The sequence below is a fragment of the Delphinapterus leucas genome, chromosome 12 (assembly GCF_059928025.1).
Source record: "Delphinapterus leucas isolate spDelLeu-1000000601 "Yukka" chromosome 12, BTC_Dleu_Yukka2, whole genome shotgun sequence".
In the NCBI taxonomy this organism is placed as follows: domain Eukaryota; kingdom Metazoa; phylum Chordata; class Mammalia; order Artiodactyla; family Monodontidae; genus Delphinapterus; species Delphinapterus leucas.
The window spans coordinates 54,969,871-54,991,051 of NC_143140.1; the positions used below are offsets into that span (position 1 = coordinate 54,969,871).

Below are 21,181 nucleotides of genomic sequence, written 5' to 3' on the forward strand. Positions count from 1 at the left end.
ATGTTATTCAGCCTGAAAGAAAGGAAATCCTGCCACAAAATACAACATGGATGAACTTTGAGAACATTATGGTACGTGAATTAAGTCAGTCACAAAAGACAAATACTATATGATACCATTTATATGGGGTTTCTAGAGTAGTCACATTCATAGAAACAGAAAGTAAAATGGTGGTTGCCAGGGACTGGGGAGAGGGGAAAATGGGGAGCTGTTGTTTAATGGGTGTAGAGTTTCAGTTTTGCAAGATGAAGAGTTCTGAAGATTGGTTACATAACAATGTGAATGTACTTAACACTACTGAACTGTATACTTAGAAATAATTAGGATGGTAAATTTTATGTGTTTTTTGTTTTTTAACCACAATTTAAAAAAATGGAATGGACAGCGTTATGGACTGAATGTTTGTGTCCCCCGAAAATTCCTATTTTGAAGCCCTGACACCCAAAGTGCTGATATTATGAGTTGGGGAGCTTAGGAAGGTAACCAGGTTTAGATGGGGTTATGAGTGTACAGCCCTCATAATGGGATTCACATCCTGAAAGCAGAGGATGGGAGACAAGAGCTCTCTCTTCGGGCTCGCACATGGAGGGGAGGCCATGCGGGCAACAGCAAGAATGCAGCTGTTTCAGAGCAAGGAAGTGGGTCCTCACTAGGAATCGAATCTGCTAGCACCTTGACCTTGGACTCCCCAGCCTCTGGAACTATGAGAAATAAAAGTCTGTTGTTTAAGCCAATCAGTCTACAGTATTTTGTTACAGCAGCCCAAGGCAAAGAAGGAAAAACCCCCAAAACCCAACAAACTGAGCTTGAGAAATATGTCAAGAAAGGAATTCTGGATACTGGCATATGCAACTGACTAGAAGCAAAGGGATCAGAGACCTAAATTACTACGGGACCTGCACTGCCAAAGAAACCACAAACTCAGTCTGAAGAAGCCTTTGTTGTGATGGAATAAAATTCATACTTTATGGCAAGACAAGAAAATTTAAACATAAAATTCTTCTCTGCCTATTTGGGCCTCCTCCCTCCCCTTTAGTGTGTATTGTGTATCTGCATTAACCAGACCTCCTTAGGAGATAACCTTCCTTCTTAATCTTGTAAGGGGCCACGATGACCCATGACCCACAACTCACTTTGTATGTGTAGATCTGGATTGTGTAAACTGTCAATAATACAACCTTTGACATATAACCCATCATGTCAAAAACTTACATAACTGTGCTTTGACCTCAGAACAGTCCTCAGAGCTTCCTGAAAGACTGTCACCCAGGTTATAATCTCAGGTTGGCTCAAATAAAATTCTCCATTTCTTTCTTAGATCGACTATTGATTAATTTTTTTCATTGACAATTGCTTTCAAGTTGTAAAAACAACCTTTTGCACATATGACACCAAAAGCACAAGTAAAAAAAAAGACAAAATAGGTAAAATAAACTGCATCAAAATTTGAAACTTTTATGCTTCAAAGGATGCCATCAAGGAGGTGAAAAAACCCACACACAGAATGGAAGAAATTATTATTTGCACATCATATATCTGATAAAGGACTTATATTCAGAACATACAAAGAACTCTTAGAACTCAACAATAAAATGATAAATAACCCAGTTAAAAATGGGCAAAGGATTGGAATAGACATTTCTCCAAAGAAGATATACAAATGGCTAATAAACTTATGAAAAGATGCTCAATGTCTTTAGTCATTAGGAAAATGCAAATCAAAACCTCAGTGAGGAAACCATAAACAAAATAGAAAAGACAACCTACAGAATCAGAGGAAATATTTGCAAACAATGCTACTGACAAGGGATTAATTTCCAAAACACACAAACAGTTCATGTAGCTCAATATCAAAAAAAACCAAACAACCCAATCAAAAAATGGCCAGAAGACCTAAACGGACATTTCTCCAAAGAAGACATACAGATGGCCAACAGTCACATGAAAAAATGCTCAATGCTGCTAATTATGAGAGAAATGCAAATCAAAACTACAAGGAGGTATCACCTCACTCTGGTCAGACTGGCCATCTTCAAAAAGTCTACAAATAATAAATGCTACAGAGGTTGTGGAGAAAAAGGAACCCTCCTACACTGTTGGTAGGAATGTAAAATGGTACAGCCACTATGGAGAACAGTGTGGAGGTTTTTTAAAAAACTAAAAATAGAGTTACCTACCATATGATCCAGCAATCCGACTCCTGGGCATATATCCGGAGAAAACTATAATTTGAAAAGATACATGCATCCCAATGTTCATGGCAGCACTATTTACAATAGCCAAGACACAGAAACAACCTAAATGTCCATCAAGAGATGAAGGGAAAAAGAAGATGTGGTATATTTATACAATGGAACATTACTCAGCTGTGTAAAGAATGACATAATGCCATCTGCAGCAATATGGATAGACCTAGAGATTATCATACTAAGTGAAGTAAGCCAGACAGAGAAAGACAAACATATAATATTGCTTATATGTGGAATCTGAAAAATAATAAAATACAAATGAACTTATTTAAACAACAGAAATAGACCCACAGACATAGAAAACAAACTTATGGTTACCAAAGGGGAAAGGGGGGTAGGAGGAATAAATTAGGAGTTTGGGATTAACACATCCACACTACTGTATATAAAATAGATAACCAACAAGGACCTACTGTATATAGCACAGGGAACTATACTCAATATTCTATAATAACCTATAAGGGAAAAGAATCTGAAAAAGAATATATAGAGAGAGATATATAGATATATAACTGTATATATATCTGGATCACTGTTAATCAACTACACTTTAGTTAAAAAGAAAACAGTGAGATACGACTTTAGATACACTAGTACTGTTATAATCACAAAGACAATAACAAGTGTTAGCAAGAATGTAGAGAAATTGGACCCTTCATACATCGCGCGAGAGATTGTAAAATGGTATAGTGGCTTTGGAAAACAGTTCCTCAAAAAGTTAAATATGGAGTTACCATTTGACCCAGCAATCTGCTCCTATGTATATACTCAAGAGTAATGAAAACATATGTCCCCACAAAAACTTGTACTTGAATCTCCTTAGTAGCATTATTCATAATAGCCCCAAATTGGAAACAGCCTAAATTTTTATCAACTGATGAATGGATAAACAAAATGTGGTATATTCATATAAAGAAAGACTATTCAGCCACATAAAGAAACAAACTATTGATACATGCAACAACCCGGATGAACCTTAAAAGCAAGTGAAAGTTGCCAGACACAAAAAGTCACATCTTATATGATTCGATTTATATGAAATGTCCAGAACAGGCAAATCCACAGAGATAGAAAGTAGATTAGTAGTTGCCAAGGACTTGGGAGAGACGGAAAATGGGAAGTGAGAGCTACAGGATGTGGGATTTCTCTTTGGGGTGACTGAAATGCTCAGGAACCAGTGGTAATAGCTGCGCAACTCTGTGAATACACTGAAACCTACAGAATTGTGTGCTTCAGAGGGTGGGCTTTACGTAGCATGTGAATTATACCTCAAAGCTGTTAAGAGAAAAAGTCAGAGGAAAGAATCAAAATAAAATGGTACGTTTGTAAAAAGCAAACAAACAAAAATAACAATCTTGGTCCCCTAAGCTTGCTCCAGGAGGATGCAGGCTGGGAAGCTCAGGGGCCGCCTTCAGATGTGGCCAAAGGAGGATAATGGACAAGAAGAACCCTTTGTGTGCTGAGCTGAGCCAGGGGCCAGAGAACAGTGCAAAAGGAGTTATCTTAGAATTAGAACTAGGGTTTAATCACAAAACCTCCCTTAATAATGCCCGCTCAGCAGGACCCCACTTTACTGGATTAACTCATTTAATTTTCACAGCCGTATGAAACAGATAGAACAATTTTCACCATCGTACCATGAAGAAACCAAGGCACAGAGGAGTCGGGTGATATGCCTGGCTAGCAGGAAGTGGAGATGGAACCTCAACCCAGCCAGACAAGCTCAGGGACTCTTGCTCTTCATCATTATGATAATTCTTTCAATACCCAATACATTCTTGTGGTCATTTTTTAAAAGGCAGAGCTCTTGATGCAGTTTCCTGAACTTGTTCCATGTCTAGCACAGATCATGTTCCATATTTCATGATATAATGTGAAACCGTATTTTATGTATGTACATATTCTGCAATAAACCAGCCAGCAGCTGAATTCGTTCATCATGGCTGAGTTTGTGGGCCAGCCCATAATTTGCAGCATCTCATAGGTGGCACCTTAAAGGTTATCCATTCACTCATTAGATGCTTGAATTCCTTATATAATTTTTTTCTAGATGAACTTGAAGACCTCTAAACCCTATAGGCAGCCTACTTATCTCTAGGCAGCTCTAGCCACTAGAAGTTTTGCTTGTACTGATTCTAAATATGCTTCCCTGAACCTTCAATCCATTGATTCTAAAGAATATAGAACAAGTCTAATTCCATATCTATATTTGAGCCCTTCAAAATGATTGCAGATAACAATCTAATTACTTTTTCTGGAAATGGTTCAAGGAAAACACAGGCAATGTTTTAAAAATATACAGCAAAAGTTGGTGTTATTTAAACAACAAGAAAGAATAGCTTAAAAAACAAAATGTTGACTTCCAGGCTTCCATAGGATAATGGCAGCTGCTTATATCCAAATCTCTCAACACATGCTCCAGAGACCTTAGGGAAAAACAAGAAGGGCAAATAAACCTGTAAAACAAAACTGAAAGCTAGCTAAGAGAGAGACAGAATACTACAAACTTCAGTTTCCATGTAAACAGACATTAGAAACCAGCAAAGCTAATCTAGAGCCCCTGTTGGAACAGGAAGATGGGTGGAGACTTAGTGAAAAGGAGGAGAGGGCAATGGGTTCCTCATGATGGAGGAACACAGATAAAACCACCCTTACAAGGAGGGAATCCCACACAGAGCGGGGAAATATTGAGAACAGCCTTGAGACCTCATCAAAGCAGTGACTACTGGGCAATAGAAAGAGGAACCTGAAAGTTCCTGGGACCAGAGGTGGCAGGCTTGGGAAGGGTCCTGGAGTGGATGGAGGTGACTTACAAGGGGCAAGGGTCCCTTAGAGTGTTGGCAATCAGGAGAAGGAGGCAAGCAGTATATTAAAGATCCTACAGCACAAATGAGAAACACAAAATCAGAACACATCACCTGCCCCCCTTAAACCTTAGGAAAAAACTCTATTAAGTAAAATGCACTGAGCTGAGATTACTCTGAACTAAAAACTAGTACACCATCCAAACCTCTGACCACCACCTTAATAGAATAACTACTACTGATTCAGGAAAAGATAAGACATTTCAGAATGAATGGAAATAATATGCATTATTAATACAAAACTACCACAAGAATCAAAATACCTTAGTTGGTAAAACCCCCACTCCACCTCCCCCTAAAAAAGCCCACAAAGCAGAAGCAATCTGTATTTAATACACTCACTTAAATTAAATATTCTTAAACAAACATTTGTACGTATGAAGAACCTTTCCAAATCAGAATTCAAAAACTCAGAACAGAAAAATATAAAAAAGAGGAAGATGAACATCCAGAGATGACTCAGGGAAGAAAATGGGAGAAGGGAGGAAGACAAAATAATTTCAGAAATGAACATTTAAATCTGGGCATCTAAAGAGAGGACAGACAGGAATGAAAATATAATAAAGGTTGCTAAGGGGAGGAATAAAAATGCCAAGAGAATAAAAACAAAACAGCTAAAAAGTCTCAGAAAAAAATTGGTTGCTATAGAATCTAGGCAAAGAAGACCTAACATACATGTAATTGGAATTTCTGAAAAATAAAAACAAAACAAAGAACAGAATATGTGAAACTATAATTCAAGAAACATTTCCAGAGAGAAATGAAGTCTTCTATTGATACTTTTCAAAGAGCTCACTAACATCTAAAAAAAATGACCAAGGATAATCAACTAAGATATAGCCTAGTAAAAGTATTACACTTAAACCACAAAGAGAAAAATCCTTCTGGGCCTTCAGGCAGGAAAATCAAATCACCTACAAAGCAAAGGATATCAGGATGGCATTAGATTTGTCAACAGCAACATGCAAAGCAAGATGACAGGAAAGAAAGTATAAGGCTAGGTCTTTATATCCAGTCACGCTGTTCTTCAAGTATCAAAGCTATGAAAAACATTAATAGCTTTAAACCTGCACAAACTCAGTACAGTACTCAGGAACCCCTCCCAAGGAATCTGTTAGAGGAGACCTTCATTCAACCAAGAGATGACAGTGATACTCTGGCAAAAGGACTGATGGTGAGCCCTGAATATATTTAATTTTAGGTCTAAGACCAAAACAAAGGAAGGTATAAAAGTAGAAGAAGAGTATATAAATATAAGTGTTATTTGTCCAGACAAAGTATAAATAATATAACAATTTTTTAATAGTAAAGAGAAGGGAGAAAAGGGAAAGTAGCATATGCTCATTGGTTACCAAATGGGTAATGAAGTACAGTCAAAGGATATTATTTAAAGCTCCCAAGGGAAGATAAAGGGGGCTGCAGGCATTATAAAAGGTATTTATAGGTAAGCCCTAGAACAGGCGTTGTCAAACTACAGCCAGCAGATCAAATCCAGCTCACTATCTATTTTTTAAGTAAAGCTTCACTGGGAAACAGCTACACCTATTGTTTTACATATTGTCTATGGCTTCTTTATTCTGTCCACATCATAGACATATTGATGCAGTCATATTGTCTACATTAGCAGAGGTGAGTAGTTGCAACAGAGACTATATAGCCCACAAAACCCTAAAGTATCTACTATCTGGACCTTTATACAAAAAATCTGCCAACCCCTAACGTATAACAAGAATGCAAACCTTCTTAAATGCCAAACAAATAGAAAAAGAAACAAAGTTTTTTTAAAAATGAAACACTTGACACCAAGCATATTGGTAACACCAATAAATGTAAATATGCTTAACTCACATTAAAAGAAAAAGATTTTCAGGTTACTTGTAAGACAAAGCAAAGTAAAATAAAACCAACTTTATGCTGTATACAAGAGAACAAATTGCAATCAAAAGGCTGAACATAAAGGAAGAGGCAGATATATTAGGCAAATGTAAGTAATATGAAATCAGGAGTTGTGATCTTGATACCAGGCAAGGTAAAATTCAGGCCACACAGCATTAACACAAACTGCAAATGCTAAAGCCACAGCAACTACCTTGATAAAACAGAAACTTTATGCAAAGCTTCTGATGTGAGACATGCAAAGAGAAAACAACAGACACACAGTAATAATACTTTAACAAACCTCTTTCAGCCTAAGATACATCAAACAGACAAAAGGTAAATAAAGATATAGAAGACCTTATAAGGTATAGTTTATAGGTGTGTGTGTGTTTGTGTGTGTGTGTGTGTGTATCTGTGTGTGTGTGTATCACATCTTGATTATAAAGAATATAACTTCTCAAGCAAAGATGGGCCAGTCATGAAATTGTTCTAACATGAGGCCACAAAGAAAAAACACTCATGAAGCTCCTTAAAGTAGAAATAATACAAACAACATTCTCTGACCACAATGCAATAAAACCAGAAATGAATAGCACCGTTGAAAAACAAATAATTTTCAAAAGGTCCTTCTACCTGGAGGTTAAAAAACTTTTTAAAGCAAACCTTGAGGGACTTCCCAGGTGGCACAGTGGTTGAGAGTCCGCCTGCCGATGCAGGGAACACGGGATCGTGCCCCGGTCTGGGAAGATCCCACGTGCCGCGGAGTGGCTGGGCCCGTGAGCCATGGCCGCTGAGCCTGCGCGTCCGGAGCCTGTGCTCCGCAACGGGAGAGGCCACAACAGTGAGAGGCCTACGTACCGCAAAAAAAAAAAAAAAACCTTGAGAGAAAGGGGATGTACAAACCAAAACTGCAGAATTTATAAAAAACATATAAAAAATAATGAGAACACTACATATAATAATTACAGGATACCATTAAAACAGTGCCAAAGAGCATATATGTTATGCTATCTTTTGCATAAGAAAGAGGGGAGGTGCGCATGCGAGTGTGCACAAATACCCACACGTGTGTTTTTGACTATTTTTGCTAAAACAAGGAATATAGGAAGGATAAATCAGAAACCAAGGTTTATGAAAGGGATAGGAGAAAACAGAATGGAAGGTGAAGGGATATGAGTGTAACTTCTTTGGTATAATAGTTTTGACTTTTGAAATATGTTTTACAAATTCAGAAAACAAAATTAATCAAAAGGCGAACTCTAAAAGTGTACACATACATAGGTTTAAAGACCTGTTTCCTAATTGTATACCAAATCAGTAATATGACCACACAAAGAAAAGAATTAATTCAAATAACTTTTGAACATGCACTCTGACCATATATAACCTTAGTGGAATATACTCTAAACCCAAAAAGAACTGCAAAGAAGGCTTAAATATTACTTAGTTTCTTTGTGGTTGTTGTTATTGGCAATGGTGTTGGGGTAATAATTCTGAAACTATTTTGGAGAATCAACTGAGTTCATAAACACAAGGAGTCCCTGTGAACACCTTCAGATACAAATGAAGTAAGTAAGTTTGGAGAGTCATAAGTATCTTCTCACCCTCACTTTCCTATTGGCTAGAAACTCTTTTGAAAAGTACATAAATGGTTGTACAACAATGTGAATGGGTTATATTTTTTCAAATTTGTATATTATTTTTTATTGTGGTAAAAACGCATATCATAAAATTCACCATCTCCACCATTTCTAAGTGTACATGCAATAGTGTTAAATGTGTCCAAATTGCTGTGTGACCAGTCTCCAGCACTTCATCTTGCAAAACTGAAACTGAACTGCAAAACTGTTTTCCATAGTGGCTGCATCACTTTATATTTTATATTTCCAATAATCCACAAGGATTCCAGGTGCTCCAGTTGCTCCCCACCCTCACAAACACTTGTTCTTTCCTTTTTGTTTGTTTGTTTGTTTGTTTGTTTTATGGTAGCCTCCTAACATTTGTGTGGTGATATCTCATTGTGTTTGATTTGCATTTTCCTAGTGATTAGTGATGCTGAGCATCTTTTCATGTGCTTGCTGGCCATTTGTGTATCATCTTTGGATGAATGTATATTCAAGTTCTTTGCCCAGTTTTTAACTTGATTATTTTGTGTTGCTGAGCTGCAGGAGTTCTTTATATATTCTGGCTATTAACTCCTTTTCAGATACATTATTTGCAAATATTTTCTCTGGTTGCACATGTTAATTTTTCACTCCAATGCATCCTTTGATGCTCCGAAGTTTTAAATGTTGATGTAGTCCAAATAAATAAATACATAAATAAATAAATCTATCATCTTGCTAATTATATTCTCTTTGTCTCATCTATTCTTTGTTCCCTTTTTCTTCTCTTCCTGCCTTCTTTTGGATTATTTATGATAGCATTTTACCTCCACAACTTACATATTAGTTTTAGTTTTGTCTCTTATTTTCTAGTGGTTGTTCTAGCATTTACATCTTTAATTGGTTACAGTCTACCTTCAAATAATACCATACCACTTCAGGTACAGTGCAAGACCATCACAGTTAGTCTGGGGATTGGCACTGCTGTTGTGATCTTTACCCTTAGTGCAGCACAGACTTCAAATTGTTTCTGTGCTGAGCTGTCATTACCCTGTGCTTCGTGTGGCAGTGTGAGCAGAGCTGGAACATTATCCTTGGAGTTTCTGCTCCACCTTCAGCTTTCAGCAGTCCCTGCATACCTGCACCAGAGGGGTCTCATTCCGCACTCCAGTGCCTTCCCCAGTGGCAGACTGCTATTGCGTGTTACTGGTGTTAGGCTTATTTTGGGGCCAGGTTGGTTCTTGGTCTCCTGGTCTTAGGCAGGCGCTGTGTACCTACTCTTGCAGGGGACAGACCAGAGAGCTGTAAGCCTTCCTGTCCCTCCCACCTGTGGCAGCTGAACCCTGCCATGTATCTGTGGTGGGTCTCAGGCAGGAAGGGTCTTTCTCTCCCTTTCCCAGTGGCACGGACCTCTGCTTTGTATTGGGTCAGAATCCTGGACCCGAGAGATTTTCCTGCCCTTCCCTTAGGAGATGATGGCTTTTGTTTCTACCCTCCTCCCAAAAGCAGCATCTTTTTGCCTGGCTCCTTTGGGAAGAAAGGAAGGAAGATTCTCTAACCTCCTCCTGAGGCAGAAGGATTTTTTTGCTTCTAGCCTTCCTCCAGAGGCCCCGGGGATGAGAGGGTTTGTTGCCCTGGCCCCAGTGAGTTAAAAATTTTGCTTCATATGAAAGATGTGTCTGGAGAAGCAGCAGGGCTTCGTGCCTAGTACCCAGCAGCAATCCCCCCTCAGGTCTGCATGAATGATGAGGGCAGGCGAGGCGTCTGTGGAGACCCAAGGAGGAAGGGCTTACAAGTGAGAACTCCCCTTGTGCTTGGGGCTCCCAGTTATTCTAAACTGATACCCTATCCCATATTTGGACTTCAGGGAATTTAAAATTTTTTAGTTATTTCCTTTTATTTGCTTCTATGGCAGCCACCACTTCCTCTCATGCTCTGTCAAAGGTGAACAGTCTATGTGGCTCACCTCTCCTAGGAGGGGCTTGTCACACTTTGGAATTGAGTTCCCTTGATTTCCTTGTAAACTCAGCCCTCTAATATGTTCGGAAAGTTATGACTTTTGTGGGCTCTCTGGATTTTTCTCATTAGGATGAGAGTGACATGCTCTTACCGCTTTCTACATCCTAAGTGGAAGAAGAACTCAGGCTTATGTTTTGTATGTCTTTGCTTTTTTATTTCATTTAAAAAATAAATTTTATGTTATAAAAATATTGCTCTGTGGTGGATTGAAAAACAACAATAAAACTGGTCCTTCACCACAAATAGTATGAAAAGCAGCACTGTTCCAGTGCATAAAGTAGTCATGGTTATGACAAGATTGTCCAATCTGAGGGAACACTGTTTAGCTACAAGAACATTTCTTTTGGACCTTATGACATACTTATGGATATAGCACAAAAGGTTCATACTAATTCACATTTAGCAGAGGGTAAGGCAGTAGAAGTGGTTAATAAAATATTTTCACTTCCAAAGATTTCTTCTGTAGACTATCATACAGCGCTGCTAATTTTCTCCCTTTCTAAAACAGGTTCATAGCATTTGTCCCAATTTTCCCTGATGTAAGGGTTAATTATTTAGGAATCTTTCAAAATGTCTCAGATTGCCTCTGGAAAAGGCATATCAAAACAAACCATAGGTTCTACCAACCAGCAAAGGTGCTAATTAAATAGAGACATAATGAGAGGAGAAAGTAGCCTTGAAGACACTTGGTAAACTATATCTCTAATTTCCCCTGATAAAGAGTTTAGAAGCAATCATTATTTTAAAGTATGTTCTCTTATAACACTTTCATTATGGACTTATCCTTTTGCTGCTCTTCAATCTTTCCCAACAAAATACTGAACACCTCAAGGATGGTGTTGTATCCATCTTTGTACTTCTCAGGGTCTAGCCCAGTGCCTGGCATATGCCAGGCTCTGAATGATTATATATTAAGTGAAATGAATAGATTTGATAATGGTTCTGCATAGCTTTTTCGTGTATCTTTTTCCTCTGGGGTATATCCTTCTCTTACCGCCCTCTCCCCTTTCCTTTTTTGTAAGTGTATATATAGATCTCACAGAATCCCTACCTACCAGCGTCTGCCTGGCTCTCAGGTACCCACTACTGTTTGAAGACTCTCCTGGCAGCCCTTTTTGCCTGATCAGCTGGCTTCACATCTATAATAGGAGCCTTAGGACTGAGATAGTTCTGGTTCTGTTCTTTGCTTGGATGACCTGGCAGCCTGCTTGATGGTCAGCCTTTGTAGCCAGGTAAGTTTCCCATAACCACCTCAGCACCTGGGTGAATGGATTTCTATCTGAACCTACCTAAGTCTCCTCCTCATTGGTCACGTGCAGCCAGAGACTCACATACCTGAACCTCTGAGTATCCTTGAGTCACAGTAGGTACTTCATCTTATGCTAATATATATTATTTAGGTTTCTATATGCAGTGATAAACCTTCCATTAGGATATATAAGGAGAATGCCATCGAAAGCAGAAATTACATTTGTTTTCTTTTCGAATCTTTCAAAATTCCTAACATAGTACTATGCCCAGTGTAGACACACAATTACTGAATGAGAGGACGAGTTGAATGCTGCATTGAAAGCTCTTCATAAGTTCCCTGCAAGAATTAAGTCAACTTACATTTATACTTTAGCCTTACCTTACTTTTTCTCAACACCTCATTTTTACTTCTTCACATATCTCCATGGGAAGACTAATGTGTGTTGAACGGTGACAACTGATAATCTCTTAGAGGACCAAACATACCTTGCAGTTCAATATGGCTCACATTTTCCCATAGTCATATATTAACTAATCTCACTATTCCCATACATTTTAAAGAAAAGAAACTCTTACCCAGCCTTAGCAACACTTATGGTTTGTTGCTCCATTGCTTCGTGGATACTGGTTCTGTCATGCTCTTTGAGGCTATTAAACTCATCAATACAGCAAAGGCCTGCATCTGCAAGGACTAACGCCCCAGCCTCCAAATTCCATTCTCCTGAGTCTTTTACAGCAGTTACCGTCAGACCTAAGGAAACAAGCAAGCTATGTTAGCTTTTATTTTCGAAAGCATATCTTATAACTATGAAGGTAAATAACTTCCTATATTTTAAAGGGAAGGGGATAGAGTCAAGGCTTTACTTTCTACCAACAACAGATGGCATCAGGACAGCTACTTCAGGTATCCATTCACTGGAAGATCTCGGAAGATTCTATGTTCTGAAAATCTAATATGTGTTATTGAGTATTTTGTGGCAGACAGAAGTCCCCAAATTTTCTGTCTCTCCTTGGTAGGTACGCTCACTGAGCAGACTAAACTTTTAGAAGGAGCAAACAGATCTCCAGAGATCTTATGACAATAAGTGCTGAACTATATGCTGTTTACAGAGAAGAGTCCAAAGACCGAGAACAGTAGGTACTGTAGTCCAAGGATGAAAATGAAACGTTTGCTGCCAGTCACAGTGTGAAGGAGAGGATTCCCTTCATAAGTATTATCAGATTTTGAGTCATCCTTTATACCAGTCAATAAAGCAGAGCTGGTCAAACGCAAAGGCTCTGGAGCCACCTAGACTTGGATTTGAACCTTGGATCTGTCATTCTGGCTGTCGTATTATAGACAAGTTTCCTAATACAGGCATACCTTGTTTTATGGAGCTGTGCTTCACTGCACTTCACAGATACTGTGTTTTTTACAAATTGAAGGTGTGTAGTAACCCTGAGTAGAGCAAGTCTACTGGTGCCATTTTTCCAACAGCATTTGCTTACTTCATGTCTCTGTGTCACATTTTGGTAATTCTCGCAATACTTCAAACTTCTTCACGATTATTGCATTTCTTGTGGTAATCTGTGATCGGTGATCTTTCCTGTTACTACTGTAACTGCAGGTGTGGTGGGAATAGTCAGAGAACTAGAATTAGAGGTGGAGCCTGAGGATGTGACTGAATTGCTACAACCTCACGATAAAACTTTTTGAGGAGTTACTTCTTATGAATGGGCAAAGAAAGTGGTTTCTCGAGATGGAATCTACTGCTACTGAAGATGCTATGCAGATTACTGAAATGACAGCAAAGGATTTAGAATATTACAGAAACTTAGCTGATAAAGCAGCAACAGGATTTGAGAGAATTGACTCCAATTTTGAAAGAAGTTCTACTGTGGGCAAAATGCTACCAAATATTGTCACACGCTACAGAGAAATCCTGAGAGGAAGAGCCACTGATGTGGCAAACTTCCCTGGTGTCTTATTTTAAGAAACTGCCATGGCCACCCCAACCTTCAGCAACCACCACCCTCATCAGTCAGCAGCATCAGCATCGAGAAAAGACCCTCCACCAGTAAAAAGATTATGACTTACTGAAGGCTCAGATGATGGTTTGCATTTTTTAGCAATAAACTATTTTTTAATTAAGGTATGTACTATTTTTTAGATATAATGCTATTGCAGACCTAATGGACTACAGCATAGTGTAAACATAACTTTTATATCATTGGGAAACCAAAAATTTCATGTGACTTGCTTTACTGCAGTGGTCTGGAACTGAACATGCAGTATCTCTGAGGTATGCCCGTATATCCAGGCCTCATTTTATTTATCTATAAAAAAAGGATAACAATAGAAAATACTTAACAGATTCTTAGATTTTCAAATAGAATATAAATAAAGCTCTTTAAAAGGAGCACAATGAGTAATTATAATAACTACTGTTGATAAAAATTGATAAACCTCTGGCTAGACTGATCAAGGAAAAAAAAGGAGGAGACACAAGTTATAAATATCAGGAATGAAAGAGGGGACATCACTATAGGCCCTAAGGAAATACAATGAATGACTCTATGTCCTAGCTTAGATGAAATGGTCAAATTCTTCGAAATATATAAACTGCCAAAGTTTACCTAAAAAGGAATAGATAACTTGAAAAATCCTGCATCTACTTTGAAAATTGATTCTATAGTTAAAGACGATGCAAAACAGAAACCTACAGGCTGAGATGACTTCATGGTTAAACCTACCAAACATTTATGGAAGAAATAATACCGATTATACCAAAGCTTTAAAAAATATAGAGAAACAAGGAACACTTCCTAACTCATTTAATGAAGCCAGCATTATCATGATACCCAAAACAGATAAAGATATACTAAAACTACACACCAGTACCCCTCATTAATATAGATGCAAAAAACCCTGAAAAAATAAAAATCAAACAATACATAAAATGATAACAGATCATAACTAAATGAAGTTTACCTTGAGAATGCAAGGCTAATTCAACATTCAACTATTAATCACTGTAATTCATCATATCAACAAACTAAGGAAGAAAAAGCAAACCTCAACAGATACAGAAAAAACACTTGATAAAACTCAACAATCATTCACGATTAAAAAGAAAGAATAAATCTCTCAGAAAGCTAGGGAACAGAGGGAACTTCTTCAATCTGAAAAAGGGTATTTACAAAAATCCTGCAGCTAACATACTTAATGATGAAAGACTGAATGCTTACCCCCAAGATCAGAACATGGCATGGAGATCAGCTCTCATCACTTATTCAAAATCATACTGGAGGTTCTAGCCAGCAAAATAAATCAAGGAAAAGAAATAAACAATGTACAGATTGAAAAGGAAAAATTAAAATTGTTCATATTTGCAGAAAATGATTACGTAGAAAATTCCAGATAATCTACAAAAAAAATACTAAAACTAATAGTGTAGTAATGTTGCAGGGTGCAAGTCAATATACAAAAATCAACTATCTTTCTATATATTAGGAAAAAACAATTAGAAATTGCAATTTTAAAATAATATATTTATAATATTACCCCCAAATATGAATACTTGGTTATAAATCTTAAAAAAGATGTGCAAGATCTGTGTGCAAAAACTATAAAACATTGATAAAGGAAATCAAAGATGATGTAATCAAATCAAGAGATTCTCCATGTTCATGGAATGAACTGAAAACTCAATACTTTTAAGATGTTTCCCCAAACTGCTCTATAGATTCAATGCAAGTCCAAACAAAATCCTAGTGGGATTTTTCTTGTTATAGAAATTGACAAGGTGATTCTAAAATTTAAATGGAGAAGCAAAGGAAATAGAAGAATCAAACCAAAAAAGAAACTAGGAGGTCTCACACGACCCAATTTCCAGATTTACTACAAAGCTGAAGTAATCAATTTTGTGTGGTATTGGAGAAAAGATATAGACAGACAGAATAATGAAATAGAATAAGAGTCCAAAAATAGGCCCACAAATATATGGTCAAGTAATTTTTGATAAAAATGAAAAAGCAATTCGATGGAGGAAGGATAATCTGTTCCACAAATGGTGCTGTAATAATTGGATATCCTTATGCAAACAGAAAAAAAATCATTATTTCTCCATACCTCACATTTAATACAAAAATTAACTCATAATGAATTAAAGACCTAAATGAAAAATGTAAAACTTATAGAAGAAAACATAGGAAAAAAGCTATGTGAGCTCCTCTGGTTTCTGGTGCAGCACTTAAAGAGCTTAGAAGTTGCTAATCCATCCTAAAAAGTGAAAACGTAAACAAACTGAAAAATCAACAATTGTTCTAAGATCCATCAAAAAAAATGAGCTCACAGGGCAAACTGCTGCCCCCAGAATTGGAAAGACAGAGAATTATAACTTACCAGAACAGAATCCTCGACCGGCACCAGCACTGGGACAGGAAACCCTGAACTGTAACTGACAAATTGCTGGAGCCTCCTTGTGGACAACTCTGAGAATTAAAAATTCCTTAGGAACCCAGTCATGGAGGGGGTGGGTACACACACTTCTGTGAGTTTCATCTCCAAGAGCTCTACCAGGTTCTCACATTGAATATCAACAATTTGTCTCTGACATTGTAAACAGAGAGATTAAAAGTCTAAGAGAAAATCAAAAAGAAATTCTAGAGATCAAAATCACTAGAGATGAAGAATGCCTTTGATGGGCTCACTTGTAGAGGGGACATGGCTACGGAAAGAATCTCTGAGAATAAGGATACTCAGTAGAAATTTCCAAAACTGAAAAGTAAAGAGAAAAACATGGAAAATAGCAGAGCAGAATATCCAAGAACTATGGAACAACTACAAAAGGTGTAACATACGTGCAGTGTATGTAATGGGAATACCAGAAGAAGAAAGAGAGAAGGAACAGAAGCAGTATTTGAAGCAATAATGAGAAATTCCCAAAGTTAATGTCAGACACCAAACCATGGATCCAGAAAACTCAGAGACTATAAAGTAGGAAAAACACTAAAGAAACCATACCTATGCATATGATTTAAACTTTAGAAAATCAAAGGTAAAGAAAAAAAGTCTTGAAAAAAGCCAGAGCGGGGGAAAAACCACCTTACCTATAGAGGAGCATAAATGAGAATTATATCCAACTTCCCCTCAGAATATTTCAATACAATCTAAAAAATACATTAAGGCAAGACTAGCATTCAGAAGTGAAGATGAAATCACACTAAGTTCTGCACTGGTTAGATAACATCCAGAGCAGGAGTCAGCAAACTATGATCTGTGGGCCAAATCTGGCCCAACCACCTGTTTTTGTAAAAATCGTTTTCTGGAACACAGTCATGCTCATCATTTACATATTGTCTATGGCTGTTTTCACACTACAATGGCAGAGTCAAGCAGTTGTGACAGACATTGAATGGTACTCAAAAATCTAAAATATTTATATCTGGCCCTTCACAGAAAAAAGTTGCGACTCCTGATGTACAGTATTAATATCTACATTGAGACATCAAATTTTAAAAGAAATACTAATAAAAAAGAAAGTAAACAAATAATGAAGGACATGGAAATAATGCCACTTAAAAAATAGTTTACTGCATAGGCTATGATTAGCCTGAAACAAAGATTTAGAGAAGAGAAAGTAATAATTATTACATATTTAGAGAACTATCCTATGGAAGAGCAATTAGGCTAATTTGGGGTGGCTTCAAAAGAAATTACTGAGACCAACGTGCAGAATTTTACAGGGAACTACTGGAAACCTTGAGGTGTTTAAAAAGGAATGAGCTACTTTGCAAAGGAATAAACTTTTCGTCAAAGTAATCTTTAAGTAAAAGTGGAAAGTCCAGTTATCAGAGATAGTGTAGAAACGTATTTATGCAGTGAATAGGTGGCTGAACAACGTGAAATTAGAAAACACCGAGATGAAAGAAAATGGAAGATACAACATACCACAACTAATGGGATGCAGCTAAAGCAGTGCTCAGAGAGTAACTTATAGCTATAAACGTCTACATTAAAAAAGAAGATAGATCTCAAATCAACAATCTATGCTGCCACCTTAAGACACTGGAAATAAAGCAGAGCAAACTAAACCCAAAGAAAGCAGAAGGAAGAAAATAATATATAACAGAAACTACTGAAACAGAGATATAAAAACAATAGAGAAAATTAATGAATCCAAAAATTGACAAATTTTAGCTAGACTGACCAAACCAAAAAGAGAGAGAAGAATAAAATTACTAAAATCAGGAATTAAAAAGACGGGACATTATTAATGACTTTACAGAAATAAAAAGTATTACAAAGGGACACAACAATAACTGTATATCAACTAATTAGATAATTTAGATGAAATTGACAAAACTCTAAAAAGACACTACCAAAACTGACTCAAGAAAAAAAAGAAAATCTGAACAGATCTATAATAAGTAGGGATTGAATTAGTAATTTAAAAACTACCCACAAAGAGAAAACCATACACAGATGGCCTCACTGGTGAATTCTACCAAACATTAAAAGAATCAAATATGAATCCTTCACAAACTCATCTTTAGAAGTAGAAAAGGAGGAAATACTTCCTAACTCATTCTCTATGAAAACAGTATTACCCATACACCAAAAATCAAAGTAAAGACCAATATCTCTTATGACTACATATACGAAAATCCTCAACAAAATACTAGCAAACCAAATCCAGCAATATATAAAAAGGACTATATAACCATAACCCAGTGAGATTTATCTCAGGAATCCAAGACTGGTGGTATAACATCTGGAAATCAATTAATGTAATATCCTCATATTAATAGAATTAGGGACAAAAGGCATATGATCATCTCAATAGAGGCAGGAAAAGCACTTGACAAAATTCAACCACCCTTCATAAAAAAACACTCAAACCAGGAACAGAAGAGAACTTCTTCAACCTGATAAAGGACATCTTCTTCAACCTGATAAACCCAGAACTAACATCATTCTTGATGTAAGACTGAATGCTTCCCTGTTAAGATCAGAAACAAGACAGGGATGTTCACTCTCACTACTCCTATTCAACACTGTACTGGAGGTTCTAGGAAGGGCAATTAGGCAAAAAATGAAATAACAGACATCCAGAAGGGAAGGGGAGAAGGAAAACTATCCCTGTTTGCAGATGACACGATCTTACATATAGAAAATCCTAAGGAAATCACTAAAAACTACAACTAACAAATGAGTTCATCAAGGTTGAAGGATACAAAATCAATTTAAAAAAATCCATTGTATCTCTATATACTTGCAATGAAGAATACGAAAATATAATTAAGAAAGTAATTTCATTTACAAAGCATCAAAAAGAATAAAATACTTAGGAATGAATTTAACAAAAGAAGTATATAAAACTTATACTGTGAAAAGTACAGAACGTTGTTGAAATTTAAAATGACGTAAATGAAAAACACCCCATATTCAGACTTTTTTTGCTTGTGCTTTTTATCATCTCTCAAAAATACTGCCTAATCAAGGGCCAGAAGATTGATGCCTGTGTTTTCTTCTAAGAGTTTTATACTTTTAGCACCTTACGTTGATGTCTTTGAGCCAGTTTGAATTATTTTTTGCATATGGTGTGAAGAGGGATCCAAATTTATATTTTTGCATGTGGATGTCCAATTTCCCAGCAGTAACTTTTGAAAAGATGATTCTTTCCCTAATGAATTGTCTTGGAACCCTTATCAAAAAGGAACTGACCATAAATGTATGGGTTTATTTCTGGACAATCAACTCTGTCCTGTTGGTCTATATCGTTATGCCATTACCACATTGGACTTCATCAAAATTAAAAGCTTTTGTGATGCAAAAGACACCCCCAAGAAAATGAAAAGATAAGCTACACTACAGGAGAAAAATTTTGCAAACCTGGTAAATACAAGTCTCTTATCAGAGACTATATATTCTATATATATTTAGAATATATAAATAACTCACAATCTAACCATAAAAAAGACAAATAACCCAATTTTTTAGATAGCTAAAGGAGCTGAAGAGACATTTCTCTACAGAAGACATACAAATGGCTGATAAGCAAATGGAAAATGCTCAACACCTTTAGCCACCAGGGAAATGTAAATCAAAACCACAGTGAGAACAACTTCTCACAGCACCCAAAGGTATAATCAGAAAGACACAGTAACAAGTGTTGGTGAGGATGTGGAGAAATTGGAAAGCTTATACACTGTTGGGGGGAACGTGAAATGGTGCAGCCACTCTGGAAAACAGTCTAGTAGCTTCTCGTTACCATATGATCCAACAACTTCACTCTTAAGCATATACCCAGAAAAATGAAAACATATGTCCCCCACAAAAATCTGTATACAAATGTTGATAGCAATATATCTGTTATTAAAAAAAAATCACTGTGTAATCATACCAGGGGTATTTAGAGATAGATTCTTTGCATGCTGGATTCAAGGCCTTAACGGGCACAAATTCTACCAACAAGATCCACCAATTAATTAGCTATCAGTTCATTGTGAAACCTTTCCACTTCCTATCCTTGCTAGTTTTCTACCTTTTCTAAAAAACCCTACATATAAGGCCTCCAATCTCAGGAAGCTGACTTGCCTAGCTTCCGTCAAGCGTGACTCCATCTAACGTCATTTGTCTCTATAGTAACCGACTAAAAAAGCTGCTGTGCTTAGCAGAGGTTTTGTGCAAGCAGTGGTCCAGCCTAGAGATGTTTTAAAGACTTGAGTCCCCTCTCTACTTACCACTGAATGCTTCCTGGTACTAGGGAAAGGACAGAGCCTCTGACAAACAGGAGAGGTGGAGGGTGAAAACGAAAAGGACTGAATGTAAAACATGAAGGACAGTGGACTACAAGTAGAGACTGAGTTCAAAAGGAAACGAGTTTAGAAGGAGCTTCATTTATAAGAGGACTAAGAACACATGGTTAAAAACTAGATACAAGAAACAGAATATAGGGCTTCCCTGGTGGCGCAGTGGTTGAGAGTCCGCCTACCGATGCAGGGGATGCGGGTTCGTGCCCCGGTCTGGGAAGATCCCACATGCCGCGGGGCGGCTGGGCCCGTGAGCCATGGCCGCTGAGCCTGCGCTCCGCAACGGGAGAGACCACAACAGTGAGAGGCCCGCGTACCGCAAAAAAAAAAAAGAAAGAAACAATATAATTATCAAGCATTTCCATCCATATTCTTCTGGTCAGAAACAATACCATGATATTGACATCAGCAGATTGTCCACAAGAAACATGATTATGGTGCTTCAGAAAGCTGACTAGTATTAATAGTGATCCAAAAGATGTTTAACAGTATAGTCCGTCCAAAAGTTGTTTAACAGTAT

General features: G+C 37.2%; 1 protein-coding gene across 2 annotated transcripts in view; it reads right to left on the reverse strand.

Annotated features, from left to right (window-relative positions):
• The window catches only part of MCM9 (minichromosome maintenance 9 homologous recombination repair factor), a 79,279-nt gene that overhangs the window by 14,619 nt on the left and 43,479 nt on the right, over positions 1–21,181 (reverse strand). For both annotated transcript variants that reach the window (XM_022555254.3, XM_022555249.3), the window contains exon 8: positions 12,442–12,616. In XM_022555254.3, coding sequence (XP_022410962.2) covers positions 12,442–12,616 — 175 coding nt within the window. The remainder of the gene's footprint in view (positions 1–12,441; positions 12,617–21,181) is intronic.